The sequence below is a fragment of the Pseudorasbora parva genome, chromosome 18, assembly GCF_024679245.1.
Source record: "Pseudorasbora parva isolate DD20220531a chromosome 18, ASM2467924v1, whole genome shotgun sequence".
Classification (NCBI taxonomy): Eukaryota; Metazoa; Chordata; class Actinopteri; order Cypriniformes; family Gobionidae; genus Pseudorasbora; species Pseudorasbora parva.
Window position 1 is genome coordinate 22,139,035 of NC_090189.1, and position 17,962 is coordinate 22,156,996.

The following is a 17,962-nucleotide window of genomic DNA, read 5'->3' on the forward strand; positions in this document are numbered from 1 at the left end:
ATGCCCCTGCGGGGGAATGAGATCTAACACACCGGCCTGTAACAAGTTTACAGAGCGCCTCTAACCTAATAAAGACTACCTTTGCCTTCACAGCCCTGGCCTTTAATATTGCACACTCCTCCTCTGCCTGTCACCCTCGCTCACGTTTCCGCTCCGTAACAATTCCTCCATGTTTAGAGGGCTTTCCTTTGGTATCTCACAGCCGCCCGGCAAAAATCGATCATGGCAATACACTTCCTTAACTGTGCTTAGAGTGCCATACTGAACCCAAACATGATTTTGTTCTCTTGATGGGTGAAAAATCAGGGTTCCCACAATAAAGACCTGGAAAAGTTCCTTTTTTACTAATGCTGTTGTGACCTAAAATATTTAACTGGCTAAATATTGCTCTTCTGTAGAGTAAAACTTTTTGTGATTCATAGTCTGATTTGTAGCATTGTTTTTGAGTCTTGATGAGTCCGTTTGATTGTGTTGTAGAAAATATTATGCAACTTGACAGTTGTTAGTTTTTATCAGTTTGCTTTTTAATGATTTTTAATCTTAACCAATATTCTCAAATGACCAAAAAGGTATTGAAAAAGATGTCAGAAAATGTGTGATCATTGAAGAACATATTGCAACCTTATGGTTATGGAAAAGTAAAGCATTGTACAATGCTTCTTCTGAGGGAATCCCCTGTGTGGTTGTGCAAATGGCAAGCATAAACAGATATTTGTTTTAGTGTAAACCTAAATCCTCAACCCTCACACATAATGTAGATTCAACACAGCTTGCTGAAAAAACACATTGCATAGAGATTGATAAACAGCCTGATTTTGTGACAATCCTCAGACTTGTTTGAGGCACCTAATTGTCCCACAACATGTGTAGCACAAGAAGAGTACTGAGAACGAACAGCTGGAGGAACAGCAGTCTTTCTAGCAGTGCATGTAACTCGAGAAGATCCAGCCTCGGTCCAGCGAGCTCAACATATGTAGGGAAAGAAAAAAACACAATACACTGCTGTCACTGTAGGTCCAATCCCATCCCTGTGCTTTAATAATGGAGCCCGTAAATCACTTCTCTCCATACTTTCCCTCCATTCTTAAAGCTCGCTTACTTTTATTCAATTTGCCCCATCGGTGTTTCCCTCACAATTCATCGTATTGGTGGGCGCGCACATTTAAAATTCAGATTGCCCTAATAAATTTGGCTACTGTCAAACACAGCCTCAGCAGCTGGCCGTTCGAAAATCTAGTCATCTGTGAATTCAGACATGCAAATGTGCTGTATTAGAGTTGGCAATGTAAAAAAAGTCCTACTGGATGTGTGAAGATGAAAGAATGCATTGCAAATGACGTGCATGCTTGCGTGTCTAAGCCCAAACTAGACCATCTGAACCGTCATTCACATTGATTTAAAAATACGAAGTTTCATAACCACGGATAATTTGTCTGAAGCCTGTGAAAGAAATAACTATGCAATAGTTAGCAAGCAGCATGCACTGTGTGTACCATATATATATATCATATATATATATATATATATATATATATATATATATATATATATATATATATATATATATATATATATATATATATATATATATATATATATATATATATATATATATATATTTGTATTGAAAGTTGCATGATGTAGATTAATAATCATGAGTAATATAATTAATATAATATAGTTATAATGCACACACACATAATCACACACACGTATAAAAATAATCAATAATAAAAATAATAATAACACAATCTCCTCAACCACCGGCTCTGGAGCATCCACCTGGATGATGTGACGGCAGCCATATTGCGGCAGAACGCCGACCGCACACCAGCTGATTGGTGGTGAGGAGACAAATGGAGGAAGCCGATCAGTATATGGGGATTATTAAGAGATGGACAGAGGCCAATGGACAAATTTGGCCATGATGGGGCCATGACCCTACTCTTTTTTTTGTTGTTAAAAACATTCTGTGATTTTTTTTTTTTTAATGACCACAAAGTGTCAGGACCGAAGGAAAGATGAGATATTAGTAGGGCTGTCAAACGATAATTTTTTTTTTATCACGATTAATCACATGATTGTCATGAGTTAACTCGCGATTAATCGCAATTTAATTGCAGATTTTTATTTGTTGTAAATATATCTTATATTAAGTTTGAATTAAGTTTTTAATACTATTATCAACATGGGTATATGGACAAATATGCATGCTTTATGCAAATGTACGTTTATTATTATGAAACCATATAATACTTATTCAATAATAATCAATAAAACAGCATGAAGACTAGACATGTATCAAAGGTCATAGATGTTTATCAAAGAACTTGTTTATGTCTCTTAAGCCTAGCGTAAAAATTCAGAATAAGCAGGGATTTCTCTCAATATAAATAAAGGTAATATTACTGGCAGTGTAGTTCAGAACAGGGCACAGTTCGTATGAAAAACTGGTAATATGAAAGCTGTCATGCGGACCTGTGAGCACACCAGTACCACACCATACCACACCGGAGGAGGTCCATATTCCACGAGTAGGAATATAATGTGGCCCTTTTAAGAGAGGTGCGCTCTCTATTGAACTGCCGGTATTTTGCATGTGCGCGCCGAACTATGCCTCGATTCACGTGAACAGTGTGAAGAACACGGACTCGGGAGCGTTCTTGTTCAGAAGAGTAACCTGTGTATTCGTTTTAGCCAATTGTAATGCATTTAGTTCAATATAACACATGTACTGTAAGTGGTGATGTGTCAATGATTTACCTCAGACATGAGCGAGAGTGAGCTTCACGCATCGCGCTCGGACTGCAGAGAATGTGCTCAATGTAAACAGACTTTTCTTCCGACCTGGTGTCTAATATGGTTAAACAGAAAATATGGTAGCTTATAGGCAATAACTTAACTTTTGGTTTAGAATATCAATGATATCCATTTTATTTCCCTATTAATGTTTGCTGCTGCATCCTTTACGTCTATGGCTTATCCTGATTTCTCCAACTACGGGCTATGAATCAAACAGAAAATGCGTGCGGCGTTAACGCGCGTTAATAAATTTAGTGCCGTTAAAATTAATTTGCGTTAACGTGTTATTAACGCGTTAACTTTGACAGCCCTAGATAATAATAATAATAATAATAATAATAATAATTTATTATTATTATTAATTATTCAGTTGATTTCAATTTGTGTCTGCTCCACTTTAGCATTAAAATGATATATACTTATTTACTACATAATACCTTATTTAAAGTAAGTCACAGATGCCATTAAATTCAATGAACTTAAAGGTGCAACAGGTAACCTGGGAAATGCTAACTTTAGCCTGCTAGCTTTAAAAGCATAATCCCACCTTCTTTGCAAATCGCCGTCCAAAGCCACACCTCCTCCAAAACACATGAACGCACACAGACCACAAGCGAGACGACCAGAGACAATGTTATTGTATTACATTATGTGTAATCACCAGCGAGAAAAGGGGGAGAAACAGGCGAATCACACTGAATTCGGTCATCAGTACATAGAGCTGTACTGTCAAACCTGAAATGTAGATACTTGCCATTTGTTGTTGGTTCAGAAGGAAAGTTAGGTTGCTGCTGTTTGCCTGCTATCCTCGCTCTGTGTGCTGCTGGAATATGATGTCTACATGAACAGGCTGCGCAGTGGTATGCAAACACACATTGACTGGTGGAACACATGGTATCATTTAATTTGGACCAAATGATCGAACAAACATTTTATGGTCCTACGCCTTCCACAGATGATACATATTTATAAAAATACACTTTGACCACTGAACATAGTTATTGCTATCTGTGAAGAATCACCCATTGCATCTTTAAATGTATTCATAAACACGGATGCACAAGTCTCTGTTCTGTGGAGTAGATGATAAGCATGAGTTGTTATACTGTAGGGTTGCTTTATAATTATTGAGAAACATTTTCTAAATCTCTCATAACGTGGTTCTGCAGGCAGATTGGATGGGTGATGTTTTTAAGCGCTTTCATGTTTCATGGTCTAAAAGGAGAGGAGCCTCTCCCATCCACACCCATTTCATCCCGTCTGCCAGAGTCATTAACAAGGGCCATCTTCTAAGCCCTCCCTTCATTAGCCTTTCATTGGAGTCGAACACTTCCGTGCTACTGCCAGTGTCAGGTTTGCATATAAATAAATAAATAAATAAATAAATAAATCTATGCAAATTATATATATATATATATATATATATATATATATATATATATATATATATATATATATATATATATATATATATATATATATATATATATATATATAGAATTTGCATAGATAAATTAAATAATTTAGATAATTTAACTGATCTAATCAGTGTGTACACTGCAATTTTAGGATGTAAAAATTACTTTTTGTAGATTTGTACAGTTTAAGTACCACTGTTTTAGTTGTTAGTGTGTGTACATGTGTGTTTATGTTTGTGTTCCAAACCTAAGTGCAGTATAGCCTCAAAATATCATCATATTTGGGTTAAGCTCCCTCCCCTCCTCTTGCTAGTTTTGCTACAGCAAGCGAAAATCTCCTTGAACAAACACGCAAAGCTGCCTGATGACAGAAGGTTGCTGATGGGCAAATCAACAGCCCTGAGCGCCCATTGCTAATCACACTATTACTCATGTGTGTTTTTCCCTCTCCATGTCGTTCCTAAATGACTGTTATCCTTTAGGAGTCCCAGGACATGGCAGGAAATGCCATGCCGATTAAAGTACTCATCTAGTCAGCTCCTCATATGTACCTCGCTCTCCTGATACTCTTCCATGTCTCTGCAAGCCACTCATGCGTTGGTCCGCATCTCATTTGGGAGATGCGGCGTTTTAGCGAGTGGCTCAGCGAGGGAGAGAGTAAAATATGAGTTCTCGTTCTAGCGTTAGCCTTTGCGTATCTGGGGAATCAGTGTAACCGGCAGTATTTTGTAGTGTCCCGGGTTTAATGAGCCTGCTACACACACACACACACACACACACACACACCAGCCCATTGCTATAATTCATAATGTGCCGTGATAAACACACGCTGGGATGACATGGCAGGTATGTGCTGTGAAAGTCAATAAGCCTTGATACACCAAGGCATCGGTTTGCCTTGGTGTCTAAAAAGTCACCCTCCGAAAAATGTGCAAAAACGGGCTGTTTCGAAACGTGGTGAGTTATAGATCCAATCGGCCTGCCAAGTTTTTAATGAGGTATTGACATCTGTGATCTCAAACATCTGTTGGGCATTCACAGTTCATAACGGAGTGGCTCCAATAAAGTTCCCACTCCGCTGAGTCGGATATCGTGCCGAGTTAAACTGAGCGTGTGTTAAGTGGGGGCTTCACTTTCTCGCGTCTTTCTTTATTAAAACATTTATGCATCTTCTAGTTCATACAACATTAAGCTTCTCAGACTCAGCTCACATTATTTAATGCAAATGTAGTCTATAGTGGCTATTGATCAAATGTGCTGGTGCTTTTAAAGTGAGCTCTATAGCTCTTCGTTAGCCTGTATTTTCCATGCTTGACTGCTCACTGAGTTTCCTTGGTCAGCTGTTTCCTTTTCCCTTTTTGCCATAGGATATTAAGGATGACCAAGTGTCAAATATTAAACATTTTAGACCATGCACTTTTAGAGAGATGCATGATTCTGTTTAAATCCCACACAATTTATCAGGTTCTCTCTGTTCGCTGGTGTGCGGGCGCAAATTCTTCATCTCCGGCTGGAGAAATCAACATGGCTGTGCACACTCTGGAAGATGTCCGGGAGAGAAATTTTCACCTAGCTGCGATTTGCCTTGTGAATCAGTGTAGTTTGAGACAGGTAACAACTTACCGCTGACGTCCTGTGATGCATTACTGTTTTTTATTGGCATGCCAAACATACAAATCTTTGAAAGTACCTTTTCCGTCACAAAGTGCAGTAAAGCAGTCACATCCGCTCCTTTCTCTTAAAGAAATGGACAGAGTGCAGTAGGGTATGCTGTAGTTTTTGATAATTTTTTGAAGAATAAATGTGCTTGCTTGTTGTTTAATCATTTGCTAAGTTTTTTTTATTTCTCTTTTATAAATGTGTCGTACTTTTAGTAAATACACTATCGTTCAAACATTTGGGCTCAGTAAGATTTTTTTTTTTTTAAAGAAATAAATAATACTTTTTAGCTAGGATTGTCAAGGGTGACCATTTGATGCAATTTGTTTTAATGTTTTTTAATGTCTCTTATGTATTTGATTTTAAAAAAAAGCAAGTAAAACAGTAATATTATTAAATATGATTCTAATATTAAAGTAATTGTTTTCTATTTTACTATATTATAAAATATAATTTATTCCTGCAATGGAACAGCTGAATTCAGTCTTCAGTGTCACATGATCCATTAGAAAACATTCTGATATGATGATTTGGTGCTCAAGAAACATTCCTTATGTTTGTTTGTTTTTTTCTTTAAAAATTAAAGTTTCTTTCATTTTTAAATTATGTTTCAGGATTCTTTCATGAATAGAAAGTTCAAAAGAACAGCATTTATTTAAAATACAGATATGTTCTAACATTGTAAATACAGTTTTAAAGATTAATTATATAATATGTCTTTTTAAAATGTCATGCAACATTTACCATGGACTTAAAGGGTTAGTTCACCCAAAAGTGAAAATTCCATCAATAATTACTTACCCTCATGTCATTCGACACCCGTAAGACCTTTGTTCATCTCCAGAACACAATTGAAGATATTTTTGTTGAAATCCGATGGCTCAGACAGGCTTTCATTGACACCAATGTCATTTCCTCTCTCGTTACAGTTAAAGGAGTCGTGACAAAGCCCATCTCACTACAGTGATACTACAATAATTTTATCAAGCGACGAGAATAGTTTCTGTGCGGAAAAAAACAACAACTAAATAACGATCAATCAATATGCTGATACATAACCGTTCGAAAATTTCTTTTGAAATCGACCCATCATATATTTAGGTCTTTATTTCGTTTTTTTGCGCACCAAAACTATTCTCGTCACTTCATAAAATTATTGTAGAGCCACTGTAGTGAGATGGGCTTTGTAACGACATCTTTAGTGCCTTTTATGGGTCTTGAGAGAGAAAATGACATTGGTGTCAATGAAGGCCTGTCTGAGCCATCGGATTTCAACAAAAATATCTGCATTTGTGTTCTGAAGATGAACAAAGGTCTTACGGGTGTCGAACGACATTAGGGTAAGTAATTTATGACTGAATTTTAATTTTTGGGTGAACTAACCCTTTAATGTGAGACAATTATACATTGTGCATTCTATATTTTAACTGACACGTTGAATTGTATTGGAATTGCACATTTATCAACTGGTAATTTATCAGGGATAAAAGTGGACTTAGCAAGTTTTTAGCGCAGTGGTAAAAGGCCTGTAGTTGCATGACATTCAATACATTGCTGCCATTTTCTGAGTTATCCGTGTATCAGCAGAGGAGATGGAGGCAGAGTTCCTCTCTGCCCGTGCTTCATCCTGCTGGATGTTTATCATTAGAGAGTGGAGGCGTTTCTGGGCTCCCACCGAGCTCTTTTGATGGAGCACAGACAACAAAGTGGGGAGGGGAGACAGCCGACCAATTTCCCCCACCACAGATGTTAACACAGTGGTATCTGTCTGGACGCGCTGGGCAAACAGCGGCATGGGCCGTGTCACTTTTCACGCCTGTTATCTCCCATGTCCGCACACCCTCCTTTCCATTCCTCATTTCATTAATGTTTGCCTGTTTGTCTCTCCGTGAAAAATCCTGATCACCCCACGACTGGCTAACGCTCCCGCTGGGTTAACTCGCCGACATCAAACACACTAAGCCTGTCACGACCGCCGCTGCTGTCTCTGGGTTTTATCAATATTGCGTCCAGCACTCCACACTACAAATTGCTAAATCAGAAGCAACATTAGTAGATAGAAGGGGGGAAAGCGACTAATGAAGTGTGAAAATGCAAAAAACAAACAAAAAAGAATGTATGCCAGGACCCCTTCTGTGTGTCATCGCTATGGTCATTTGTTAGCATGGACATTTTTTAAATGCAAAACCATCTGCATTGTATGTTTTCCTTCATTTCCAATCATTCCCTCATGTCATCATTTCATTTTTGTTCAATTTCTTTTTAATTGTTGTTAAATGCTGTTTTATTCTATTTCCCAAACATTAAATCAGCAGTAAATGTTTACACACACAAGAATGTCACCATAGTACTATTCCCACAGTTACCTTGTGTAATAACTTCTTCACCAGAGAGTAATATTTCATTTCGTACAGTAGTTATGCTTGATAATTCACCATTAGTTTATAGACTAATTTGCCATCTGTGAAGTAAAGCTACACATAATACACAACACAAATCTGTCTCTCATTGTTGTTGATTTGATCATGTTTGGTTTCGTTTTTTCCTGATTTTCCCCGTATGTCATGTTTTTTTTGTTGTGTTTTTCCATCTAGATGCCCTTACCACAACCCCTAAACCCAAAACCACCACCACCACCACCATCTCCGCCACAACCTCCCCTCCAGACATCATACAAGGTATGGTATGACCTCCATCCACCTGCTCAACCTGAGTGTGTGTGTGTGCGTGTGCGTGTGTGTGTGTGTGTGTGTGTGTGTGTGTGTGTGTGTGTGTGTGTGCGTGTGTGTGTGTGCGTGTGTGTGTGCGTGTGTGTGTGTGTGTATGTGTGTGGATGACAGAAAAAAGAGGGAGACGGATAGACCGCCAGCAGCTAGCCAGGCCTGATAAGATTCTCTCACTGATTATGAGAGGACCGTGTCCCATATGAGACCGGGCCAGGGCTGGGCCGGGCTCACAGCGCTGTCGGTGCCACATGTCAGAGCTGGCTCTCTTCACAGTTCTCTCAAATTTTAGCCCGGTTCGCTCCTTTAGAGGCCTAATCTTATCAGGATCTGGCGCTGTATCCAGGCCTGTCTGTTGCGGGGATTACAGAACCCCCTTTATGTTTCCTGTGGGCTGACAATGTCGGCAGAGTCTTTGTGGCCAAGAGGAACCAGGATCAAGCGTGTACATGCTTGGATTTCTCATTTACCAAGCCAACTATATCCGACTGCACAGGTATAATGATACAAAAATAATGTGGTTTTTTTGTGTTTGTTTCATTATATCAAAATGCTGACTGTGCTACTCTTTCACTACTCTAGTATACAGTAGTGTTTTATCACCATAGACTGTAAACAAATATGGACGTAGTGTCCTGGACGTCACCCATAGGATTCCGATAAGCCGTTCTGAATCGTAAAGTAGAGACGAGCTGGGCGTTGCCTTCTTGCGAGCGCATCATCGCGTGTCACTCCCGGATAACAGAAAATGGGCAAAGAGGTGGGATGTGGGCGGAGCTTAGGTGACACAATGACTATAGATGGCGGATAAATGGCTATCCACCTGTAACCACGCCCTTAATTATGCAGAACTTTAAGGCTTTATATAACGTAAACAAATGAGTTATAAAAACATTCACCCCCCTCACTGTTGTCATGAAGGTCAACATTAGCCATTTAGACCAAAACCACAATTTGTACCAGGCTGTAAACATGTTTTTTTCTGCTGTAAAGTTGGGAATTTTAACATGGGGCTCAATAAGATTCTGCTCCCTTCTGGAGCCTGTCCCTAGTGGCCAGTTGAGAAAATGCAGTTTACATTACTTCCGTATTGGTTTCAATAGAGATCGCGGGAGGTTGCCGCTTGATTATCACATTTTGTATTTGTTGTATTTGTAAAGCGACTTATGGTGTGTATTCCATCATTCTCTAATAATCACACATTTCTGGAGCCAGTTGCATAAAACATAGCTACTTTTAGTGATGTAGTCAAGACCACCAAAATCAAAGGCAAGTCGAGACAAAAACCAGCGTCTGTTGATGGGTTAAGCCAAGAACACGACCAGAGCAACACTCCTTAAATTCATCAAAAAAATACACATTTATTGCCTAAAAAATGTCTTATATTTAACTCTTTTCCTGCCAATAGCTGCGTTTCCATTACAGATATGCCCAAACTATTTTGCGATATTTTTTAAATGTCGATAAAAAACGATGGTAAAACGACAATGTGTCCTTTAGCTGCAGTTATGCGACTAAAACATATTATTTTCCACTTGCGTTAGGTCATTCCAAAAATTATTGCACCTATGTTGGTAGGTTTGTATATCCCATCCACCGCACTAGCCATTATTTTTATTAACGAGATGTGTTATCCAAGCGTTAATGGGAAGGAAAACCCCTTACTTAAGCGGAGGTGAGGTGTTTGTGGGTGTTTCTCCCTCAGATCTGCTTCAAGGTCTTCATGATAATGTGGCATTTCTGTGTTTAGAATCCAGTATTCCTGTAATTCTATTGTCTTTAATGAATTTTAAAAAATATATATCTGGCTCGTCTTCTGTTCAAACATACTGCGGCATCTGTAAAGAATGACCAAATTTTACGCACATTAGATTATTGTGAAACATTGCCACATATAGAGAAAAGTGAAATGTTTGAATTTGCATGGTGGTAACTCAAAGGGTTTTTTGTACCACTTCGTTATTTTGGCTTGAAATTTTGTTTGTTGGAAATTTAAAAACGCTTTTGAAATCAATAAAAAAAAGTTTAATAAACAAAATATATTTTTGAAAGGAAGAAAGCATTTGGAGAGCAGTATATGCAGAATAATCCATACCCTGAGTCAACAAATAAAAGTAGACAATGAGTTGTTTCCGCTGTCTTAACCCTTTAAAGGAAGAAACACCTGCGCCGTCATCGACCATGGGTTTTAACTATGAAACTAAATAGGCTACGTTTAGGCCTAAATATTAGCCTATGATATTATTATTTCATTTTTTTAATATGTTGATTATGAAGAGTGAGCAGCATAAGTAAGATACCAGATTCGCAATACATCTTGAGACTTAAGGGTCACATGATTTTGACCACTTCAAGTTTTATTTTTTAGAAAGTCTTTTATTTCAATTTATTTTGTTTTGTAAAAACTATATTTTAATTGTATTTTGTATTTTAATTATACTCTATAAAATCATAATTGCATTGTTTTGTTTTAACATTCATCATTACCAATTATTTAGTTATTTGTATTTACTGAATACTGAAATGTTGAATGTTATTGCTGTAAAGATGGTACTGTTTTGAGACTTCTTTCAAAAACATTAAAATAGTAGCCAAATATTTTGATAATTTTAAATAGGCCTTTGTAATGTGCATTTGGCTCTCACTTTATGTTGTTAACTTTATTCTAAATAAACTACAACAAAATATATTTGTAAAGAGTTATACTCCCAGTCATCTGACTCAATGGCTGAGGCTCATCATTATGCAGATCATTATGGGTTATATTGTCTCCTCAGGTGTAAATCACAGCATTATTCATGATCATTCACACCCCTTTGCATAGAGGCTTTGTAAAGAAAAAGTTTCTTACAAAATTTAAATCAATACATTGCTTTATTTAAATGAGCAGGCACAATTATTCTCACATCAACTTAAAGCAAAAACTCTAGGCAACCTCACCCATTAGTCAAACGTCTTGTGAACACATTTCCACTCAGTTTTGTGGCCTTAATACTTAGTGACTTACATTTTTAGTTTTTTTTTTTGTTTGTTTTTTCAAAAAAGATGTTATCTCAAAAATACAAGCACGTACATGCAGTACATGTTGCTCACATATTATGGTAGCCCAGTTTGTGCTGAATAGTGTAATGACAATTTTGTCATTTAATATGTTTATAAGCAACAACAAAAAAGCACAAATGTCAGACCATGTCAAAACGTTTAAAGCGCCCCAAAACTATGCAGTCATCTAAAGTTTAATGATGTTCACAAATAAATCGGAAAATGCACCAACAATTACGTGGTATCACCGCAGTTGTGATCTTGACAGGTCTTGAGATAAAATCTGAGTATAGTCTGAGGTCGAAAAATGTTCTTGAGACTAAGATTGGACTTAAGTACTACAACACTGGCTTTTATGTTAAGATTGTGTTTTCAGAACTAGTCTGACCAACTATCAGTTAAACAAGGGGTAATCAGTCTTATATTTCAGATTCAAATTTAAAAAAATAAGATGACTAACTTCATTAAATCCGTTTATGCAGCCAGTTGATCAAAGGGTGCCTCACACTGAGTATGGCACTTTATATGTTCCAATTGTTCCTGGTGCCACTCCCACAATGTTGGTCAGTTTTTACACTCACTTGATTCTTTTGAATCATAACATTTGTGCATTTGTGTCCTTTTACAATGAGAGAATGCTGGTAAATATACCATTACATCTACATCAGTACATCTACACTTCAGTCTACTCTAACTCAGTTTTATGCTGCTTGCAAATAAACTCTTTTAAGGAGACAGCTGATTGTGAGCCATTCATTTGCTGCTCTGACTGCAATCACTCTTATACAAGATAAATCATTGCCACTGTCATCCCCATGTGTCGCCAAAATGCATACACATTACTACCTCAACATGTGCACACCCAAGTCAGAGTTGCCTTTACATTTACACTTTAAATTGTGCTATAGTTAAATAAAGTACAAACGAACTTAGAAGGCCTCCCATAAGTTCCATGTGAGACCGTGCCCTGTTATGAATTAATCTGCCAGTGAACCCAAAGTACTAGGCCTCAGAGAGTTTCATTTCAGCCATAGGAATGATGTATGAAGTGAGTGCAGTCAGAAAATGTTTGTTCCAAATTCTTAAAGAATGTCTCAATTAGTGAAAGGTATGCAATGAATTGTTGTGTAAACTGATTTTGTGAAAAAGAGTAGCCGCACTCATTTCCAGTCCAGTTAAGTATGATTGGAAGGTGTATGTTTGCAAAATTGTACTAGTTACTGAACATATTCATGTTTTTCTTGAAATGATATAATGTTTATATTACTTGCAGCATTGTACATGTTTTAATATACACTATTGTTCAAAAGTTTGGGCTCAGTGAGATTTTTCTTAATGTTTTAAAAGAAGTTTCTTATTCTCTGTTATTGTTCATTTAATTGATAAATGAATATATATATAGGAATCATCACAGGAATAATTATATCAGATATATATATATATGATATAATTATTCCTGTGATTCAAAGCAGCAATTACTCCAGTCTTCAGTGTCGCATGATCCTGATTTGATTAGACACATTTCTTATTATCATCAATGTTGAAAACAGTGTTGTTTAATATTTTTGTGGAAACTGCTATACTTTTTTCAAGGATCATTTAATGGAATAGAAGAATCGTTGAAAAGAACAGCATTTATTTGAAATACATTTTTGAACAATTTAAAGGACAACTCCGGTGAAAAATGCACCTAAGGGCAATTAACACATGGTTTGTTCTCTGGGATGCATAAAAATCGAGTGTAAAGAGTTTTATCTCTAAAAACAGATTAGCTTATAATTTTAGTATATGGGACATAGAATAAGTACAATTAAATCGCTAGTTAATACTAACAAGGCTCAAAATAGGCTCACACTAACACGGCAGCATAATGAGGGTCCCTACATGCAAACTAAAGCATTGAGAACTTTGTAAGTGTACAAACAGTTTAATAAGAAAATACTTCATAAAGACAGAACATTACGCGTATACAGGCAGGCGCCATCTTGGAAAACAGTCTCGACCAGTCGAGCCACGAACGCTGTGCTAAGTGAGCTGGTCGATAGGAATTAAGTGGAAATGCATGAATTATATCTGTTTACATATAAATATGTTTGACTAACTAAGGGAAGATGGTGTCCCATGTGAGATTCCAAGTCACAGTTCATCACTTAGCACAGCGTTCGTGGCTCGACTCGTCAAGACGGCGCCTGCCTGTATACTGTCTTAGTGTGAGGCTATTTTGAGCCTTGTTAGTGGTATTAACTAGCGATTTAATTTCACTTACTCTGTTCCCCATAGACAAGGGTTAAAAGCTAATCTGTTTTTTGAGATCAAACTCTTTACATTCGATTTCCATGAAAACGCATCCCAGAGAACGATTTACTCAGTAACCATGTTAATTACCCCCAGGTTAATTTTTCACCGGAGATGTCCTTTAATGCATCCTTGCATAACAAATAAATATTTCTATCTTTAAAAGAACAATCTTACTGACCCTTTAACTTTACTTTTTTAGTGGCTGTGTACTAAGCAGATGGCTATATGGTAATACTCACTCAATTTGTTTACATGCATGATGAAGTGCCCACTGTTAGCCCTCAGCAATCATTAAAAAAAATGGACATAACCTGCAGGCCTCGTGCTTCATTTAACAGCATCTAAATAGTTTATGCGTTGATTAAAAAAAGACAGATGCATGACTGGGGGGACAAATCTATGCATATGTCTATGCCATGGACCACACTTAGAAAACCGGGCATACGTCCACAGCGTTGCAGCTACAATTAACTGTTTTTGCACCAGCTTCATCTGAACCTGCTTGTTTTATAATTGAGTAAACTCTGGCTCTGTTTCCGAATGATACCAATGCCCCTGCGATACTGACCACCGCAAGCTCATTAGCTACTCTAATCCACTCTACTCAACATAAAAAGCACACAAAAGCTAATACGGCCCCAGATGATGGAAAGCTAAATCAATGTTGCTGCTGCTTTCAATCTCTAAAAGAGACCCTGATGTAATTTGCCCCATGTAATGATTGTGATATTGAAGCAACCGATTGAGATCGTTTTACTCTCTGTTTTTCTCTTTCCTCAAGGCAATTCTTTATATTACAGTGAAAACCGTGCAGATTGCTCGAGATGCGGCCCCGAGCTTTGTTGTGTACTCGCGAAACCGAGTGGGAGCGGCCGCCAGTTACGCGAGCAATCAAAATCTTGGACTGACTTGTGCGGATGATTTGAGAGAATCTATAAAAGGCTGAGAAATGAATCGGCCGTGATTAGGCTACATGATTGTGTTTAATGAAAGAAGCGATGACGCATACAAATGAGACACACCCTCTTTCTTCATTAGCGAGGTGAATGAATCTCGTTAACATCGCTGCCTGCTGCACACATTGAAATCCTCCAGAGGTCCAACCCGCAGGCATCGCTGTGGATAAACGGCCCTGATAGGGAAAATATTATTCAATTACAGTCATATTGCGTTGTTTATAATTCCAGCACAGCCTCGGCTCCGGATATGCTTTCCAAATGCCGGGCCGCTCAGACCTATAGCTGTGCTATATCAGGCTGAGTTTTTATCGCTTTTCCCTTAAAGCGCATCCTATTATGCCCATGTACTTCAATAGGAAGAGTGGGTCCTAAGCAACCACACTGCTCCCTCCTTCTGCTGATTTCATTTATCCTTTGGCTGGATGTGTATAGTTCAGGAACAGCACATGAATTTATCAGTCTGCAGAGGTGGAGGCCACTTAGAAATTTAATACATTTTTGATAAACTGGCTATAAGAGAAATGGAATGGGCTATACTGCACTTTTAAAAAATCTATTAAAGCCCTAACGCAAGGCTAAAGTGCTCCACAGCTTCAGGAGGTGACATTTAGAGATGACTAAATTGCCATTTACACTGAAAAATAAATGGCTAAATGGAGAGGCCTTGCTTGCCACCATACGCAATGGGGACAGATGTCATTAATTTCTATTTGTATTGCCTTTTTTCTCCGCTAAACACAGCTCAGAAATGGATGTTTATCGATATTTCTGAGAGCTCTTTTATTTCCCACAAAGCTTTTGCAAATTTGATCAAAGATGAGGCATTTCTTCCTCTGCCGCGTTCTCTCTGGCTGACAACACAATCTCTCCTCCATCTCTCTCATTTCTCCCTTCTTGTCATTTGCTCCATCTCTTTCTGTCCATTTATATATCTGTGACTTACTGAGCCACAGTATAAAGGGAAGCCTGAAAGATGTAGGTGTTATGTCCTTATATGTCCCCGTTTTCCCCAGACTGTTGTTTATTTTTGTAGCCAAGCCCATATATATTACAGCACAAAATCTGTAATTTCAGAGCTCAGTAAGAGTGAGAGTCTCAGTAAGAAAGAGATCCTCTACTCTCTCCATCACTTTTTCTTTTATAATCTATCTCTTCCACTTTTTCTATTTTAGATTGAGCACAGACATTGGCATTATGCAATGTACAGAGTGGTAATGCAGTTGACCTTTGTACTAATGTGTTACTTAATGATACTTTAGTTAATTACTATAGAATTAGTAACTAGATTAAACATTTTAGAAAACAAATCTGAGTCATCCTTGCCTTTGTAAAAATTGATGCCTAGGTTTCTCACTGGCCCAAGATTAAACAAACTTTAGTTTGGGGAACACATATTAACTACGACTTAGTAAGACTTAGTGCTTGAGTTAACTCCTATTTACTGCTAATAATTAGTAAGTTTGTTGTTGTAGAGGTGAAGTTTTGGGGATTAAAAGATGTAGAGTATGTTCATGAATAAGGCATTAATATGTGCTACTAAACAGCCAATATGCTAGTAATATGCAAGGTAATAAGCAATTGAAACTAATGTTTGTTAATGATGATTTCAGATAAGTGTGAGCAATAGTATTAGTGATAATTGCCCTAGCAAGCACAGCTAATCGCAATATGAAATTAAAAATATATTTTTAAAAGGTAACACAATTTCTGTAAAATAATGCATAGGCAAAGTCAAAGCAATGGTTGCCTCGTTAATGGCATGCTTGTTAATAAAACACTGGTGAATAGAATTTTCTTGGCTTTTTTTTTTGTAATTGATGAAAGAGCATAAATGAAGTCGGCATCCTATTCATTTTAGCAAGTAACAAAAAAACTGAGGGAGGGGAGAGGGAGGAGAAAAAAAGTGCTTTTGTCAGGGCTTAAATTGCATAAACACCATCTGGTAAACTGATTTTGGAATTGAACAAATGAATTGCCCAGCAAAAGCACTTGCACATAAGATAGAAGTCCATTTCTCTCCCTGTCTGATTCCCGCCGCAGAATACAAGCCAGACAAAGAGAGATGGCTCGCTGGCAGAGAAAAGGCTAATTCACTAAAGGTCAATTGCATTACCACAGGGAAAACAACCACTGCAGTGCTTTGATACACAACCCAGGGAGACCATCCCCTAGAATTTATTGCACTTAGTGTCATGCAAACACAGAAATGCTCCCAATAAGTCTTTTTTATGTAGAGGTATATTGTTATGGGAGCTATGATTACATTCTATGATGGTTAACTGGAGATAGGATGGTAGAACGGCAGAGAATATTCAGCAAGCCAAGCCTGAACCTGCCTGACATCACAGGCTCCCTAAACTCACACACATAAATAATACACTCTTAATGAAAAATAATAATAAACCTTATGCATTTGCTCATTATTGCCAGTCACATTCTCAAACAGGTGCTTAATGTATTTAGCTGCAGATTATACCAAGAACACATTCATTCTTCATTTTGTTTAATGGGATATAAAATGTAAATATACAGACCATTCATTGTGCTGAGAACTCATGATAGGTGTCATTGGACGCAATTGCCTTTGAAAACAATTGACAATTGCCTGTGGGAAGCAGATGACAAAGTAAACTGAATGGGTATATTCATGAATAGATGAAACTTCACCTTCTGTCTCTTACTTGAACGTTTTGAAAGATTGCTAATGATATGTAAAGGAATAGTTCTCCCCAAAATGAAAGATTTTGTCCCATGTTGTCCCAAATCTCCTTATCATCATAGATAGGTACATTGGATAGCTATTCAGACATATTTATATATACATATTTTAATTGTATTTGGCATTTGATTTTGTATTGTTTCATTTTAATAGTATTTTTAGATTGATTTAGCCTACAACTTTAAAGGGTATTTAGAGGTTTACATAAACAGCTTTAATTAAGCCTTCTTTGCACGATAGATTCATCACACTATGTTATGTAGTATTTTTTTTCTTCACATTTTCCATGAAGAGCTGTGTGCTGCTGAGATTCAGCAGTTGTGCCCTTCCCCTGGGCATCGG

At 37.4% G+C, this 17,962-nt stretch overlaps 1 protein-coding gene across 4 annotated transcripts in view; it reads left to right on the forward strand.

Annotated features, from left to right (window-relative positions):
* cadm1a (cell adhesion molecule 1a) overlaps positions 1-17,962 on the forward strand; it is a 323,756-nt gene that overhangs the window by 274,590 nt on the left and 31,204 nt on the right. For 2 of the 4 annotated variants that reach the window (XM_067423006.1, XM_067423007.1), the window contains one exon: positions 8,474-8,557. The exons of the other annotated variants lie outside the window; for them this stretch is intronic. In XM_067423006.1, coding sequence (XP_067279107.1) covers positions 8,474-8,557 — 84 coding nt within the window. The remainder of the gene's footprint in view (positions 1-8,473; positions 8,558-17,962) is intronic. 4 annotated transcript variants of the gene reach the window in all.